Source organism: Ursus americanus, chromosome 29 (assembly GCF_024610735.1).
Source record: "Ursus americanus isolate L20-20 chromosome 29, mUrsAme1.1.p, whole genome shotgun sequence".
Lineage (NCBI taxonomy): Eukaryota > Metazoa > Chordata > Mammalia > Carnivora > Ursidae > Ursus > Ursus americanus.
In genome coordinates this window covers 23,520,530-23,535,756 of record NC_142155.1, presented here as the reverse complement: position 1 = coordinate 23,535,756, position 15,227 = coordinate 23,520,530, and the positions used below count along the sequence as shown (strand labels likewise).

The 15,227-nt window shown below is 42.2% G+C and overlaps 1 protein-coding gene across 1 annotated transcript in view; it reads left to right on the top strand.

Moving 5' to 3' along the window:
- The window catches only part of LRRC1 (leucine rich repeat containing 1), a 119,291-nt gene that overhangs the window by 58,930 nt on the left and 45,134 nt on the right, over positions 1-15,227 (top strand). The window contains exon 3 of the mRNA XM_045802582.2: positions 14,145-14,223. Within this exon, the coding sequence (XP_045658538.2) occupies positions 14,145-14,223 (79 nt within the window). The remainder of the gene's footprint in view (positions 1-14,144; positions 14,224-15,227) is intronic.

Here is a 15,227-nt window from a genome sequence, read left to right as displayed (position 1 = left end):
AAGTGAACAAATGAGTGAATCTCTTGGGCTTTAAGTGAATCTCTTAAGGAAGAGCATTGCTTCCATTCCTTCCATTGTAATTTCAGAGAGAAACTGGCTGAGAGGAAAGCACCTATATTTTTGTCACCTTTTGATTTGTAGGAGGGCTTATTTTTTTTTTTTAAAGATTTTATTTATTTATTTGACAGAGAGAGAGACAGCCAGCGAGAGAGGGAACACAAGCAGGGGGAGTGGGAGAGGAAGAAGCAGGCTCATAGCAGAAGAGCCTGATGTGGGGCTCGATCCCATAACGCCGGGATCACGCCCTGAGCCGAAGGCAGACGCTTAACCGCTGTGCCACCCAGGCGCCCCCGTAGGAGGGCTTATTATATGGATGGTACTGTGTGACAAGGGACAGGGTCTGTAGTCCCTTTATCCAGCCTGGAGGTGCACATTTCTTCAATTATGTGAATAAAGTTAATCTATTCAGAAACTGGTAGATGACTGTCAGGGGTGACAAGCTTAGCTCTTCCATGGAATTAGAAGGTGAGATATTTATAATGCATTTTAGGTTCTTAAAAAGGAGAACATCTGAACTTCTGCGTTAAGTTCAGACAGTTTGGAAATTTTACTGTGCATTCTGTCTGTGTCAGGCAGTGGGGTGCTATCAGCTATATAGCAGCAGGAGGAATAATTCTGTCCAAGAGATGAGAGGCCACAATACGCCCCCAGAGATGTTCAGACTATGTGGGCAAAACCACATTTATAGGTTTAAAAAAGGGAAGATCAGAATGCCATGCTGATCATCAGACCGCAGAAGAAGGGGCTTTTCGGAATGGTGAGAACAAATATTCCTTCTGTCTCGAAATTTAGACTCCCGATTATGGTCTTCATTCACTTGGAGCAGTGTTTCTCCAGGTGGGCTCGAGACTGCCTCTGTTAGAATCCTTGTTAAAATGGCGTATTTCCACTTTACGTAAGGACTGCACAGTCAGAATTTCCAGGGCCGGATCCCTGGAGTTTGCATTTTAATCTCCAGGAAAACTCATATAAATTTAAACTGGAGCTAGGAGACTAACAGAAGAACCTAAACAGTTCCTGGTGGGGTCAAGATCCCAAATAGCATTCAGGCTAAAGGGATGTCTTTACAATCTGACCTTTCTTAAAGCCTTCAATTAAATCCATAGAATAATGGCTCAAGGACAGGAAATGATTTTTTACCAGTCCAGAAATCAAGCGTCTATTATAAGAACTCGAATTACCCTTCAGCAAAACAAAACAAAACAAAACAAAACAAATAGTTCCCCATCTTCTAACCCTTTTCATACTAAACTTGGATGTAGGCCTGTGAGGCTTGCTTTAGGATATGGGAATAGAACCACACTTGCCATGATAGCTCATCTTCAGAGTGAGGTTCAGTTGAAATACAGAGTATATTTTATACTGGTCCCTAGGACTGAATTTTCTGTAATTCATAGAAACAGCATTGGTTCTGCAAGATTTTCTCAAAACACTGAGTTACGAGAAACACTCAGTATAACTCAAAGAAAGAACTCCAGAACATTTAGCAAGTGTCAGTGCCGGAAGAATTTATATGCATGCCTCATATGATGACTACTTTAAGGGGATAATACCAATTTTAACGTATAAGTTCTGATATGTTTCTTTTTAAGAAGTTAAATGCATAGCATACCTTTTCTGTCAGTTGGCAATTTGTAATTTTTAAGCCTTTAAGCTCTTTTTCTACAGCATTTCTTTGAATCATATAAACATGTTTTTGAGCCCTTTTTAGAATACCTTTTGCACTCTGTTTTCTAGTTTAACTTCTTTTTTTAAAGGCCTACTTTTGGAAAGATATGCTTGTAGAACAGGTAGAGGGATTTCTTAAAAATTTATTCTACTTAAAAATGGGAAGGAGGCGGTTCCATTAGATTGAAACAGTCCCCCTTTCCAACCTCTCCCCATCTTCAACTGAACAACAAAACAGCTTTCCTTTGTCACGTTGCTGCTGTTTTATGTCCCATTTGAGGGACACAGCCTTCAGCACACACAGTCTTTACACGGTGGCTCTGCTTCAACCTAAGAGCAGAAATAGCTTTATTATGGAGGTAAATTATGGATGGGAGCCACGAGTGATTGTCAGATACACTCTAAAATGACCAGGGCCTCATCATTAGTGGTTCCTAACATGGCTGCATATTAGATTCAGCCCTTTTTAAAGTACTGCCCTAATCCCAGCCCAGGTCGATTTATTGGACTCTCAAGTGATGATTGGCCCCAGGTGGTTCTGACATGTGGTCAGGATTGAGAACCAATTAAGTTACATGCCTCCATGTTTCTCAGAGGCAGCTTGAAGACCCTCTTTATCTGAATCTCCAGGAGTGTTGCATTAAAAAGGCAGATTCCTTCCCTGGACCCTAGATCTGGTGAAACAGTTGCTGGGGAGTGGGGGCTGCAACCAAGTAAGTGCTCCCAGTGGTTGCTCTGTACTCTGAAAATGCAAATCCCCAGCCTCCGGGGCACTCAGTGGTTTTAGTAGACCTAGGTAGGGATGTGCATCAGAAAAAGATGGTGACAGTCGTTGAGAATCCGGTTTTGGCTCATTTATTTGGGCCACATGGCTTCTCCCTGCCCTTCTGGAAAACTGCATTGTTCACTCCTGGCCCTGCACCCTCTCATCTATTTTGTGTGTTACCCACAGTGATCTGAGGAGTCCAAATGACTCATTCTAGCCTCTCCTTGAGTCTGTCAATTCACAAACACTGTGCCTGGTGTGGGGGTGTGAGAAGAGAACACCAAGTTTAGTAGGATGCTTATTTCGGTTGACAAGAATCACAGATTCTCATGCAAAGATTAAGTATACTTAAAAAGGTAACAAGAGACAGGAAATCAAGCCCATGGAATTCATGCAAAAGAGGGGTCTGACCACAGGCCCTGATTTGCACTTGAGGGGAGGGAGTCTTATGGTCCACGGGAGATGGAGGAGATGTGGGGCAGAGATGAAGACTTAATTTTTGGATCAAGAGCATTCATCCATTGACTTAGAATTTCCCTAGAGAATTTTGATGCATAAATACCAGTCATTGTAATTTTGTTCCTATTAAATAGGAATAATTAAAATAAGCTGCAATTTTAAGTGAATGTTGAAGTAGGGGATGAATGCAAATACTGTTTTTCAGTTTTTCGTATTTAGTTGCTGTTACTGTGAGGTTTAAGTAGACATTATTCAGAATTTTGTTCTGGGAGGAGGGCAAGTAAAAAAGAGTGCCAAACTGTCCACGTTTTTTTGTTTTTTTTCCCCTTCCCATTATTCTATGTGAAACCTAACATATACTATTCTGTAATTCTTTTTTACTTTCTGATTAATTTATTTTTATATTTGTGAATTGGGATCTTGTGTCCCAAGACATATTTGTGTTTGCTTAGCCAGAACTCTGCTGGGGAGGAAAAGCTGAGGCATAAAGGTTATTTTGGTAATCATGGCTGGAATTAGGTGAAAGCCTTCTGGGCTGGGAAAGTTTTTTGGCAGCACAAGTTACCAAGACTCTAAAATAAAACTTTGACAAAGGTCCCTCTGTAGCACCTTCCGTGGGTCTCTCTGCATAGCAGCGCAGAGGGACCCAAGTCTGCCTGTCTGCTCCACATTGTGCCTTTCCAGACACGGGGAAGGCTGCTCAAGCAGGAATTATGCCTTTGTCTACAAGGCGGGCTGCCTCCCGGGTGAGTCTGTGGTGGTTGGAATAATATGATAAATGGGATGATGCCTTTGAAAAAAATTTCCAGTTAGCATTTTTTTCCCCCCTGCACACCCAAGGGAACAGCTGTGGCAGCAAATGCAGACTTGAATCATGCATTCATATTTAGTCTTGTTTGACAATCCCAGATATTTTTAAGCAGGATCGAGTCAGGCAACCAGCGTTACAGCATTCAAACTGTCTTAATCAGCCAGACTGTTTGGCACACAAGGACCTTGTTTTACCCAAGTAGTAAATAATTCTCAATGAAGCAATATGATGTACCACGTATGCCCAAAGTCACACCATTCAGTATTTTACTACAGCTTGTCAGCATCCCTTTCTACATGCTTGTTCTGTTCACCACTAGTTGTTTCTAACTTGCAGTGTTTGATTTCTATGTTTGGCCAGGTCTTGATCGGTGGTTTTTATACATAACAAGGGCCCTACATTCCATGCCAATATGACCCTCCCATTTTCCTTCTTGCCCTAATGCTGCATTGCCTGCTACATGTATGGTTGATTTTTTGCTGAGAATGTTTCATACCGCGATGACTTGTTTCTTTCTTAAGACCATGGACCATGGGATTTTGTCATTTGCCTCTGCTAGGGATAAGCAGCTCTCATCCATTGAGTCGGCTCTCCATTTATGGGCCTTCCTTCTCCCAGGCTCCTCTCCTGTCCCTTCCTCATGGCCAGGGCTCTGAAGTCCACACTCTCCAGGCCTCCCCTCCCTCCCTGCGCTGCCCTCCTTGTTGCCTTCTGGGCAAAGATGGGAATGTGCTCCCACAGCTTTCTCCCACTCCCCGTCTGTCTGCCTCCCTGCTTACTCCACAAATTGTCCAAACAACAAAAATCAAACCCAAACGCATGAACATGAACTTTTCCCTTGACCTTGGTATCTCCCTCAAGCTACAGACCCCTTTTCTCTCCCCCGGGCTTTTTAAAGGCACACTTCCCCAGGTTCTTAGACTTGTAGATTTTTAATGGAGCCTTATGATTTTTTTTTAATGGGATTGTGACACAGGATTGCTCTTTATTTTGATAAGGAAAACGATCAATGTCATTTTAGTAAAGGATAAAGAGGCTTCAACCCTCCAGGCAAGATATAATCTCTGATTAAACAAAGGACAACAGTCCTTTTAAATAAATAAATTTGGCCTCATGATCAGAAAACCTTGTTACCTTTTCCCCAGTTGCCTTGTCTGCCAGTTAGGAATACTGTGTCTCTGACTAGAATTTGGCCCCTACTGCTTTACACTCCCCTGCTCTTTTTCCACAGAAGCCAGTGGATAACGTTGGCTTCTCAACCTTTGTGGTTTGACTTCCCCTCAAACCGCTGTGTGTGTATCCTCTTGAAGGTGACAGCAAATTCCTAATTGCCAAATCCACCCCTTCCTTACCTGTTGGTTGTCACTTGGACCATCCCTCTTGGTGACACTCTTTGCTCCCTGAGTTCTTGGCTCTGCCCCCTCAGTTCTCTTCCCTCTGCCTGTTGGGTACCCCCTGCCTCATAACAGGAAGTTCACCCTTGCTTACTTTCTCCTCAGACTGTTCATCCACCCCCACCTGCATGGGAAATGCCTGCCAAGTGGTAGATGAGAGTTGCAGGCTTGTGTTTCTACCTCCTCTTTCTCTCCACAGTCACTTCCCCACGCATCTCTTACTCCAGCATGCTTGGAGCTGATCCGATCTGACTGTCCAGATCCTCAGCAGCTGCTTCACGGGCTTCCTCAGCCCTGAGGCAGAGGGACGAGAATTTCAAAGCTCTGCTCTTCTGCAAGTCCGCAGAGCGATCTTGGACAATGTAGTTAATGTTCCGAAGCCTGCTTCTGCATCTGTTACTGGGACTACTCTCTCAGGATTTGTTGTCAGGATTAGAGATGATGCATGCAAAATGCCATTTGCAGTACCTGGTACATCGTAGGCCCTAAGAATGGCTGCTCTTCTCGTTTGGAGACAGTCCCGTGGTGCAGCAGGGGTTGGAGGGGAGGAGTTCTTTTTCAGAGCCGTAACTGTCACTTTTCCTGATCTTGAGCCCGTCCCATTTTTCTCCGAGTGCCTGACTTTCCAGTTGTGGCTAAGGTGGCAGTGACAACTGTTAGGTGACTGATTTCAAAAGAGGCTCCTCTGAGTACCAGGCTGTCAGGTAGCAATTTCAAATCTTCATCGGAAGTAGCGGTATTGTGCTGGAAAATATAAAGTCTCTATGTGGTTGAAAGGAGGGCTACGTGTATGTGTGTATATGTGCTCACATGCACCACCCTGGCGGCCAGCCGGGCGTGTCAGCTCAGCACTGACCAGGGTGAGCCATGGCCCTCATTTTCTTTTTTTTTTTAATTTAACTTTATTTAAATTCAATTAATACCTGTAGGTCACATCTTACACATTTTCCCTTTGTAGACTGGAAATACAAATGTAATTAAACTCTGATGGGCAGTTGTTCATCTTAAACAGTCTTGAAGTGGATGTCGGTGCAGAGTTTAGGCAAGGTTAGCCATCTCTGATGTCCACGTGCGTGCTTGTGAATTGCTGGGTTCCTATTAGGGTTGCCTCTGTCCCAGTTTTCTTTGCAGGGCAGTTCACAGGATAGCTTTCTTTGTGTTCGTTCCAGTTGCTTATGCTGCGTTATATTTTCTTCGTCTCTGACTTGGTTTAACATCAGTGATGTGGTATTGAGTTCTTGACAGTTCTTGAGTTCTTGACTTCAAGTCCTTAACAGTTCATGCAGTTAACCCTTCTTTGTCTAAGATTGGATACTAATAGGGGCGCCTGGGTGGCTCTTGGTTAAGCATCTGCCTTCAGCTCAGGTCATGATCCCAGGCTCCTGGGACTGAGTCCCGCATGGGGCTCCCTGCTCAGCAGGGGAGTCTGCCTCTTCCTCTGCCTGCTGCCCCCCCCCTTCTTGTGCTCTCTCCTCTCTCTCTCAAATAAAATCTTTTAAAAGAAATTTTTAAAAAAGATTGGATATTAATAACCAAGACTTATTTAAACACTCAGCTTTTTGTCTTTTGACAGAAGTTCTTGATTACATTTTCCCCCTAGTCTGAGTGTTATGTTGGGGTGAGAGGAAGGCAAGAACACACATGCCCCAGACTCCACAAGTTGATATAAAAAGTGACTCACACTCAAACCAGTCAGTGCCACCTGAGAATTACCTTTTCTCCCCTCTTTTAGTCCTTTCCATTTCTGCACTTTACCAAGTTATCCTGTATATTACCTCATTTTACCTCTTAATAGCCCTGGTTGGTGGGTGAGGCAGATAATCTGAACACCCCACAAGCTCAAAGCAGTGGACGTTTACCTATGTTAAGTGAGGATGCTGGCCCTGGGATCTCTCTTGTGATCCAGGCCCGGTGCGGTGAGTAAGGAAGTCTTGTTGAACGCCTGCCCGTTAAAGACCTGCACTGTCGTAGATGCTGGGAACCCCTGGGAGACATTGTCGGTCTGATCCCTGAGCTAGTTAGTGGAGGACACATCTAGGGGAAGCAAGGTATTGAATAAATGTTTATCGCTAATCGCCTTTGAGCAGAGTGCTTACAGAGAGAAGTATTGGGCACTGTGGGAGGCCCAGTCTATCTGAGGGGATTCAAGGAAGGTTTAAGAGAAATTTTGTGACACCGTTTTGCCTTTTTGTCAGTGGTGCTGATTAAATTCTTTCTCTTGCCTGGTAGGAGCTATATTAAGCAAGAAATAATGAGGAAACATTTTACTATTATGTTCTTAATCAAATACTATTAGTTTCAGTACTGCATCATAACCAAAAGTTGTTCAAGATTAACCATACCAGGGGATTAAATTTAAAGCTGCTTCTTTGTCACTTCCATATTTTTTATGTTATCTTGAAAATGGACTATTTGGTTTTGTTTAATCAGAAGAATTCGGGAAGCAAAAGGTTTGAAGGTGTCCTAAGCTGTCAGATGGGATGGCGCACTGTCTGCCCGGCTGCCTTCTGTTGAGTTTCTCAAGAGTCAGAGGCAGCGCTACGCCGGGCTTTCCACAAGTAGCACACGCCGGCCGCTGTTGGCAGTAGGGCCGTAGGGCTGGGTTTTGCGGTTTCTCTTGACCTCACACATTCTTTCTAGAGATAAGACAAGTTTACGGTGAGGAGCACAGGCTCTGGGGGGAGAAGGCCTAAGTTCAAAGCCTGGCCCTCCTGCGTGCTGGCTGTGTAAACTCGGCCAGGTTCCTCATCCAGAGAATGGAGGCGATCAAGGTGGCCTTCCTAAGTTATGGTGAAGACTCACGGGAGTTAATGTGTGCAAAGTGCTCAGAATCATGCATGACGCTTCTAAGTGCTCAGTACAGGCTCCACAGCTGTGGCTGTGTTTCAGTCACAAGTCTCACAAAGGGTCCTCAGAGTAGCACGGCTGCAACCAGGGAAAGAGGCTGCCCCACACTTGGACCAAATCCAGGCCCCTGACCTTGCTAGCACCTTGTACTAATGAAGCGGACACAGCCACCTTGCTGTGAGGCTAGTCGAGCTGATGCAATAAGTGTAGGTGATTGCTTACAGAGCTTCTTGCCCCACTTTCAAATATGCCCAGAAGTTTAAAATGTTATTCTTTGCAAGTTTATAGAAAAGACAAATTAATAGATGAGGGTCATCATTTGATTTATTTTAGTATTCCTCATCTTTTTCAACTTCCTGTGTCTAAATGCTATCAACATGAATTAGATAATCCTAGAGAATAGCTACAAAAATACCCAAGACTTGTTTTGCGTAGCGTTTTATGGTGCTCTGAGTGGAGAGAACCTAGTATTCTCACTTACTAACCTCAGATAGGTCTTGAGCCCAGGAGGAAAAGAGATGGTATTTATATAGAACAAGAAATGCCAGTGAGTAATTGTTTTATCCAGAAAGAACTTGTGCAATGTACAGGAGCTGCGGTCAAAACAGGCTGGCTGTGCGCAGTCCTCCATGAAAGGAAATGGCCTGGATGTTTGTAAACTCACACATGCTTAGAAGGAACCTGAGACATCCGTCAGTCCAATCTATCTCCATCATGAGAGCGGTCCCAAAATGGCGATAGCTTTTCAGGAAAGGGTGTGGTCCACCATGAGGATTCTGGGCATGTGGGAAGAGAGCCCTCATTCCCCATCGAAGAATGTGGACTAAGCCTCTGTATTTGTGGGGCCAGGGAAGTGGGGAAGGTAGAATCTCAGCTCGATGTGTTACAAATGGATGTCCAGAACAGAATATGAGTGCCAGGAAGGGCAGGGGATGTCTTTTTAAATCACTTTTTAACCGGTGCTATCTCTGGTGAAAACTGTAGTCTGTCTCGGAAGCCCTGGGGCTAATGGTGCCAGGATTGTTGTCTGCCTGGTGGTGAAGATATTCTGCACTGACAGTTTAGCGGTAATTATCCATTTCCTGTATACAGGCGGTAGTAATGGTCATATTGGTAAACTACAGATCCGCTATTTTTATTTTTTAAGTACAATTACATCTCACTAATTTAAAGCAATTCTGATTCGGAAATAATGATGGCTTAGAGTGGATCCAAATTACAGGTTATCTTAAGAAAGTTATAGGGAAAAGATTATTTTTATAAGCATTCTCAGACATTTTGTAAATATCTAATTTTATGCTATTATTCTTAGACATAGATGAGACAAAGCCAGTTTGAATTGATGAAAAATATGATTAAATTTTTTGTTTGTTTCACCATATTCAGAAGCTTGAGCTAAGGTGGATGTTGGCAAGTAGAAGGTTTGGGGTACATTCCTTGAGTAGATGAAAATCTCATTATTTCTAACAAAATAGATGTTTCTTCAGAAGTTAATTGTTACTGTTTCTCAGATAGTTAAAACAATGGCAAAAGCCCTCTAAATCCTCTCATCTCTATTAATAATGCTACTCTTCTTCCCCGGATTATTTGGCCTTGAATGGAAACCAGTGGTCCTCTCCACTGATCTCCCTCAAATATTAACGAAAGAGGTCAGACAGCGTGCCATGTGCTTTTATTCATGCTACTCTGCTTTATCCTTGGGGCAGCCCTAAGCCGGAGGTGATTATCCCCTTTTTATAGAAGAGGAAACTCCTTAGTCTAACAAATTAATTGTAGATAGCTCAGCCTGGCATTTGGTAATCTGTTATAAGAGATGCTTCAGCCTCTCTACACATACTTCTGTATTGATATTCTGAAGTTCACACTATACTGTCTTTCTCTAGGGCTTACCCTCGAGTCCTCACTGCATTCAGGGTCCCATTCATGCCTGGGTTTCTCCTCTGCTCTTACTTATTTGGTTCAAAGTATAAGTGTCCTTTGTCTAATTTTCTCTCTTCTCTGAACTTGTGTAGCACCGAAGGTATGATGTGCTGGCATTAAATTAAAAAAATCTGTTGATGACCCATTTTACAGATAAGGAAATTAAGGCACAGGTAGGTTAAGTAGTTTGCCCTCAGGCATAAACCTAGCAAATGCAGAAAACTAGTGCAGATTGCTCTTATGGCTGTTCGGATTTGATGGAAGACAAATTGGATACAGGGCGAGACCATTTAAGAGGATATTCCAGTCATCTAGATGATTGAGGCCTGAACTAAGTTGATAACAATAGGAGTGGACAGAAAAAGATGGCTAGGAACAGTAATTAGAGTATATGAGAAGGATTTGGAAATTGAATGTAAGAATTGGCATGGGGGGAAGGATTCAGATTAGTTTTTAATGAGGTTGGTAGCCTAGGTTTTGTTTAGAAGGTGGTATTTATATATATATTTTTTCATATTTTTACTCTCAAACCTCCTCTTTGTCTTGAGCAAAACATTTAAGGATCAAAGGGGATTTCAGCTGGGAATCACCTACAAGCTTTATACTCCCTCTTGTCAGAGATCTGGGACTAAGCAGTGTTTTTTACCAGTAAAATGGAGATAATACTAACCTTCTGGAAATATTTTGTGACTCAAATGAGAGAGCAACTGTTCTTATAGCTTCTCATTCATTCATTTGGCACCTGTGTACTGCTTAAGCTCACTACTGTGTCAGCTTTAGGAAAACAGCAACAGCTAGACTCACAAGGTCTTTCTTTCCAATGAACACAGGATTTAATGAGGAAGATTGACTGCAAACAAAATTATTAGAACTGCCACAGATCTCACAAAGGTGAAGCCTGAGGAAACAGAGAGTGGGGGAATCCAGCCTCATTTTGGGACCCATGGAAGGTGTCCCTGAGGATAGGACATTTTAGCTGGGTATTTAGGGATGAGTAGATGTTTTTTTCCTTGTTTTTTTTATTCCAATATTTTTAGCAACCTAAAACAAACCAGTACTCAGGACTCTTCAAACCACACCATTGCTGTCCTTGTCTACAGCTTCTATTTGCACAAGCAAATACTTTCTTTTCCTCAAGTTCAGAACATGCATATGGTGGAAGGCAATGGTCTTGGGAGTCAGGAGACCTGTGTTCTGTTTGCTGATCTGCTGCTTCTCCTGTGTGTATGAGCATGTTATCCTAAGGAGGGAATGCCTTCCTATGAACTAGACGTCTCTGGCAGCTCTGTGTGGAGCTTGGCTGTGCTGTTCTCGGGCAGTTGGTTTTGTTACTCTCAGATCTCTGGATTCCAGACCAGCCCTGACCAGACTTTCTCACAGCTGCTTTTCATGTGTTACCTTGGCAGGCCCATCTTCCCAAGCTTCAGGGATGTTTCTAGTGCTCTGGAGAATATTAAAGATGGCTCCTATTGGGCATACCTTTCCTCTTTCTCTGTTTCCTTCCTTTTTTTTTTTTTTTTTTGGTCTTGGATAGAGCAGCAAGTTGCTGTAAATTGTGTACGTCTGTGTCTGGCTTGATCTTCTTTGGCACGTGTGGGGTAACTGGTGTGACGTGTGCACCTCTTTCCTCAGTCTTGTAAAGACTGCTCACCAAACCCTGATATAGTGGCAGAAGAGGGACTACTGTGGAGTGCACAGGCCAACCAGCACCTTTCAGACCAGAGCAGGCCACGGCGTGTCACTGCTTCACTAGCCTGGATAGCCGTGCTTGTTCTGTGATGGATTTGTGTGTGTTCATTCATTCTTAAGCACAACAGTGCTGTGATGTCAGCATGGGAGGCCCAAGGCCTCAGTGGAATAGGCCTGTAATGATGGGGAAGCCATTTCATCATCCTGAGAGTTACTGTCCACTTTGTACAATGGAAGTTAAAATAATTTATGTTGAGATGAAATAAGGTAATATATCTGAAAGGACCTCCCAGTGTATTTGTACCTCAGGACCCACAAACTGTTGTGTGTTTTTAAAAATCCATTCCAGACTTGAGTATGTGTGCATGTGTGTATAGCTATGATATTTATGAAACTAGGATCATAGTGTTTGTTCTTTACTACCTTATATGACCATGCAAGGCAGAGAATAGCGTAACAAGAATGTTACCACAAATTTAAATGATTTTGGCTTTTAAGTTTGAACTAAAAGCATTTATGTAGCTTCTGATGACTTTGCGGTTGCTGGTCCAGGGCATCCATTTTTCCCCTTATTTCTCCCTTCTCCCTGCCACCCCCACCTGAGAAATATTAGGTATGTTTTGGCTCGGCTTGCATTTGTAGAACTGGTAGAAGAAACAGCATGGGACCAGAAGAACATTTTCTTTTTTAGCCCTTCCTAATGTTAATATGTCCAAAATAAATGTATCCTTGAAATTAGATGCTAGGAAGTAAATCTTTAAAGCCCTAAAAGCTGTAACCCCAGGTTTTGTACCAAAAAAAAAAAGAGGAATTTAACAATTTTGGTCATTTCAAAATCACAATATTTAGTGACCAGTACACATAGGGAAAAATATTCAGCCTCATTAGTAATAAAAGGAATATAAAACAAAATATTACCAGACTATTTTTACTAATAATACTAGCAGGGTTTTTGTTGTTTTTGTTGTTGTTTGTTTTAAGAGAGAGAGTGTGGGAGGGGGAGGGGCAGAGAGAGAAGGAGAGCGAGCATCTTAATCTTAAGCAAGCTGCATGCCCAGCGTGGAGCCGGATGCGGGGCTCCATCTCACCACCCTGAGGTCATGACCTGAGCTGAAATCAAGAGTCAGATGCTTAACCGACTGAGCCACCCAAGTGTCCCAGTATTGGCAGTTTTTAAAAGTAAGAGAAAGAAAGGGGGAAGAGAGATGTTGAATTAGGCACCTTGTGCAGGCTGATTGAAGTAAGAATAGGTATAACTTGTCTTCCTCTAAGGCAATTTAATAGTATTTACCGAGGACTGTAGAGTTGTTAATGCCTTCGACACAGTAATTACAATTCTGGGAGCTTAGCCTAAGGAAATAATCAGAAATGAATATAAATATAATTATAACATCAGGAACTTGGAAACAACCTAAATGTCTAACAACGAGGGATTGATTAAATGAAGTATGAAAATATATGCAGTGGGTTTTCTGCCATTAAAAATGGTAAACTGGACAAACAAAGATGGAAAAAAGTTTGTAAAATAATGTACAGTGAAAAACCCAATCAGCATGAATCTAGTATTTTGAAATATCTCTTTATATACACTGTGTGTGTGCATGTGATGACAATGAAAAAAATACATCAGAGTAAATCATTATCTCTAGGCAGTCGAAACGTTAGTGGTTTTTATTTTCTTCTTTGGACTTTTGTGTATTTTCCAAATTGTTACTTTTACACTCAGAAGAAGAAAGCCCACAATTTAAAAATGCATACTCCAAAATACTGTGTACTGATACAACTATATGAAAATGTAAGGAAAAATAGCTTAATGGGAATTACGACAGAAAGCCATCAGTGACTTTTGACAGGGTGATGGGACTTGGTGGTGGGTTTTTTCCCCCACTTCTATTGAGAAATAATTGACATTCATCACTATATAAGCTGAAGGTGTGTAGTATGATGGTTTGATTTACATGTATTGTGAAGTAGACTCAGCTAACATCCATCATTTCATATAGATACGATAAAAAGGAAAAAAAGGAAAAGAAATTTTCTCCTTGTGATGAGAACCCACAGGATTTACTCCTCTACCAATTTTCAGATATAGTATAGAGCAGTGTGAGCTCTCGTCATCCTGCTGTACATTCCATCCCTACTACTTCTCTGTCTTATAACTGGAGGTTTGTACCAATGACCACCTTCATCCAGTTTTTCAGACCACAAGTCCGATCTCTTTCTGTGTGCTGTTTTTAGGTTTGTTTTTAAGATTCCATATATAAGTGAGTTCCTACATTATTTGTCTTTTTCTGACTTATTTCACTTGGTATAATGCTTTCAAGATCCATCCACGTGTATTGGTTTTTTAATATTTTTTCATTAATGTGCTTCTATTAAGAATATATCTTCTATTAGGAAACCAAATATAAAATAAATGTGGAAAAATACTTTAGAAATCCATGCCACGTTTGAATAGAGGTCCATCTTGAGGATGGTGAAAAGTATTAACAATGGTGGTAAATGATAGATGTTTTCTTTGCTCCTACAGATATTCCTGAAATTCCAGAAAGCATCTCATTCTGCAAAGCACTACAGATAGCTGACTTCAGCGGAAACCCACTGACTAGGTAACCTTTCGGCTTGCTTTGCTGTCTATGGTACTAAGGCTATCCTTTTTGAGGACCAAGCTACAAACACGCCCTGGTCACCCATCGTGGGGGTACCTAGATGGATGGCTCTCTTTATCAAGGATGATTGATCTTCACAGATACTTATTTATAAATGGCACTGTGCAGTTAAAGGCACACTTGTGCTACTGATGGAACATTAAAAGGATATTGGTAGGGGATGAGGGGAGACACAGTGGAGTACACAAACCGGGAATGAGGACGACATTTCTTAAGCCGTGTGAAGCACTGGACTAGTTCATACATACCCTCTTGATTATCTTGTCTTGTGGGATAAGACTGAATTCTAAACTCCCAGAGAGCTTACCCTCTAGTTACCCGAGGAGAAGTCCTAATAAGGGATGTTTTTTCCATTCCAGTAATGAAACATATTTACTATCTCAACTTTCCTCCAACTCTCCCTTTAAAACAAACAAACAAAAACTGCCAACACCACTATTTCCTTACTTTGGTAATAGCTGTGAGGATTTCTTTGTTACTCTTCCTCCACGTAGAGCCACCTGTCACTGTTTTACTGCTGATTCCAGTCTTGCTCCTTCTAGTATGACACAGCACACGGCCTGGGCGTACCTGCGTGGCACTGTTGTGAGGCCCTCCTTGTGGCTCCTGGCTGAGTCATGAGGCCACTGATCACTGGAGTCCGGGTACCTGTGTTGCCAGGTTACCTGAATTGTTGTGCACCTGGCAGTGCAGAGAGAGTCCTCAGGAAACGTTCCAGAGGTATCTCTAGGCCAGGTGGGTCCGTATCTATGATTTCTAGACTCTCTAAGCAACCTCAGAAGAAAGGTACACTTCACTCTTCCCTTCTGTTCTTCTTCTTCTTCTTCTTTTTTTTTTTTTAAGGCATATAGGAAAATTGAGATGAGGTTAAGATTTGGGATAAATATCACCCATTGCTTGGGTCTTTCTGGGTATGGAATGCCAGGGAATGTCTATTTAGTGTT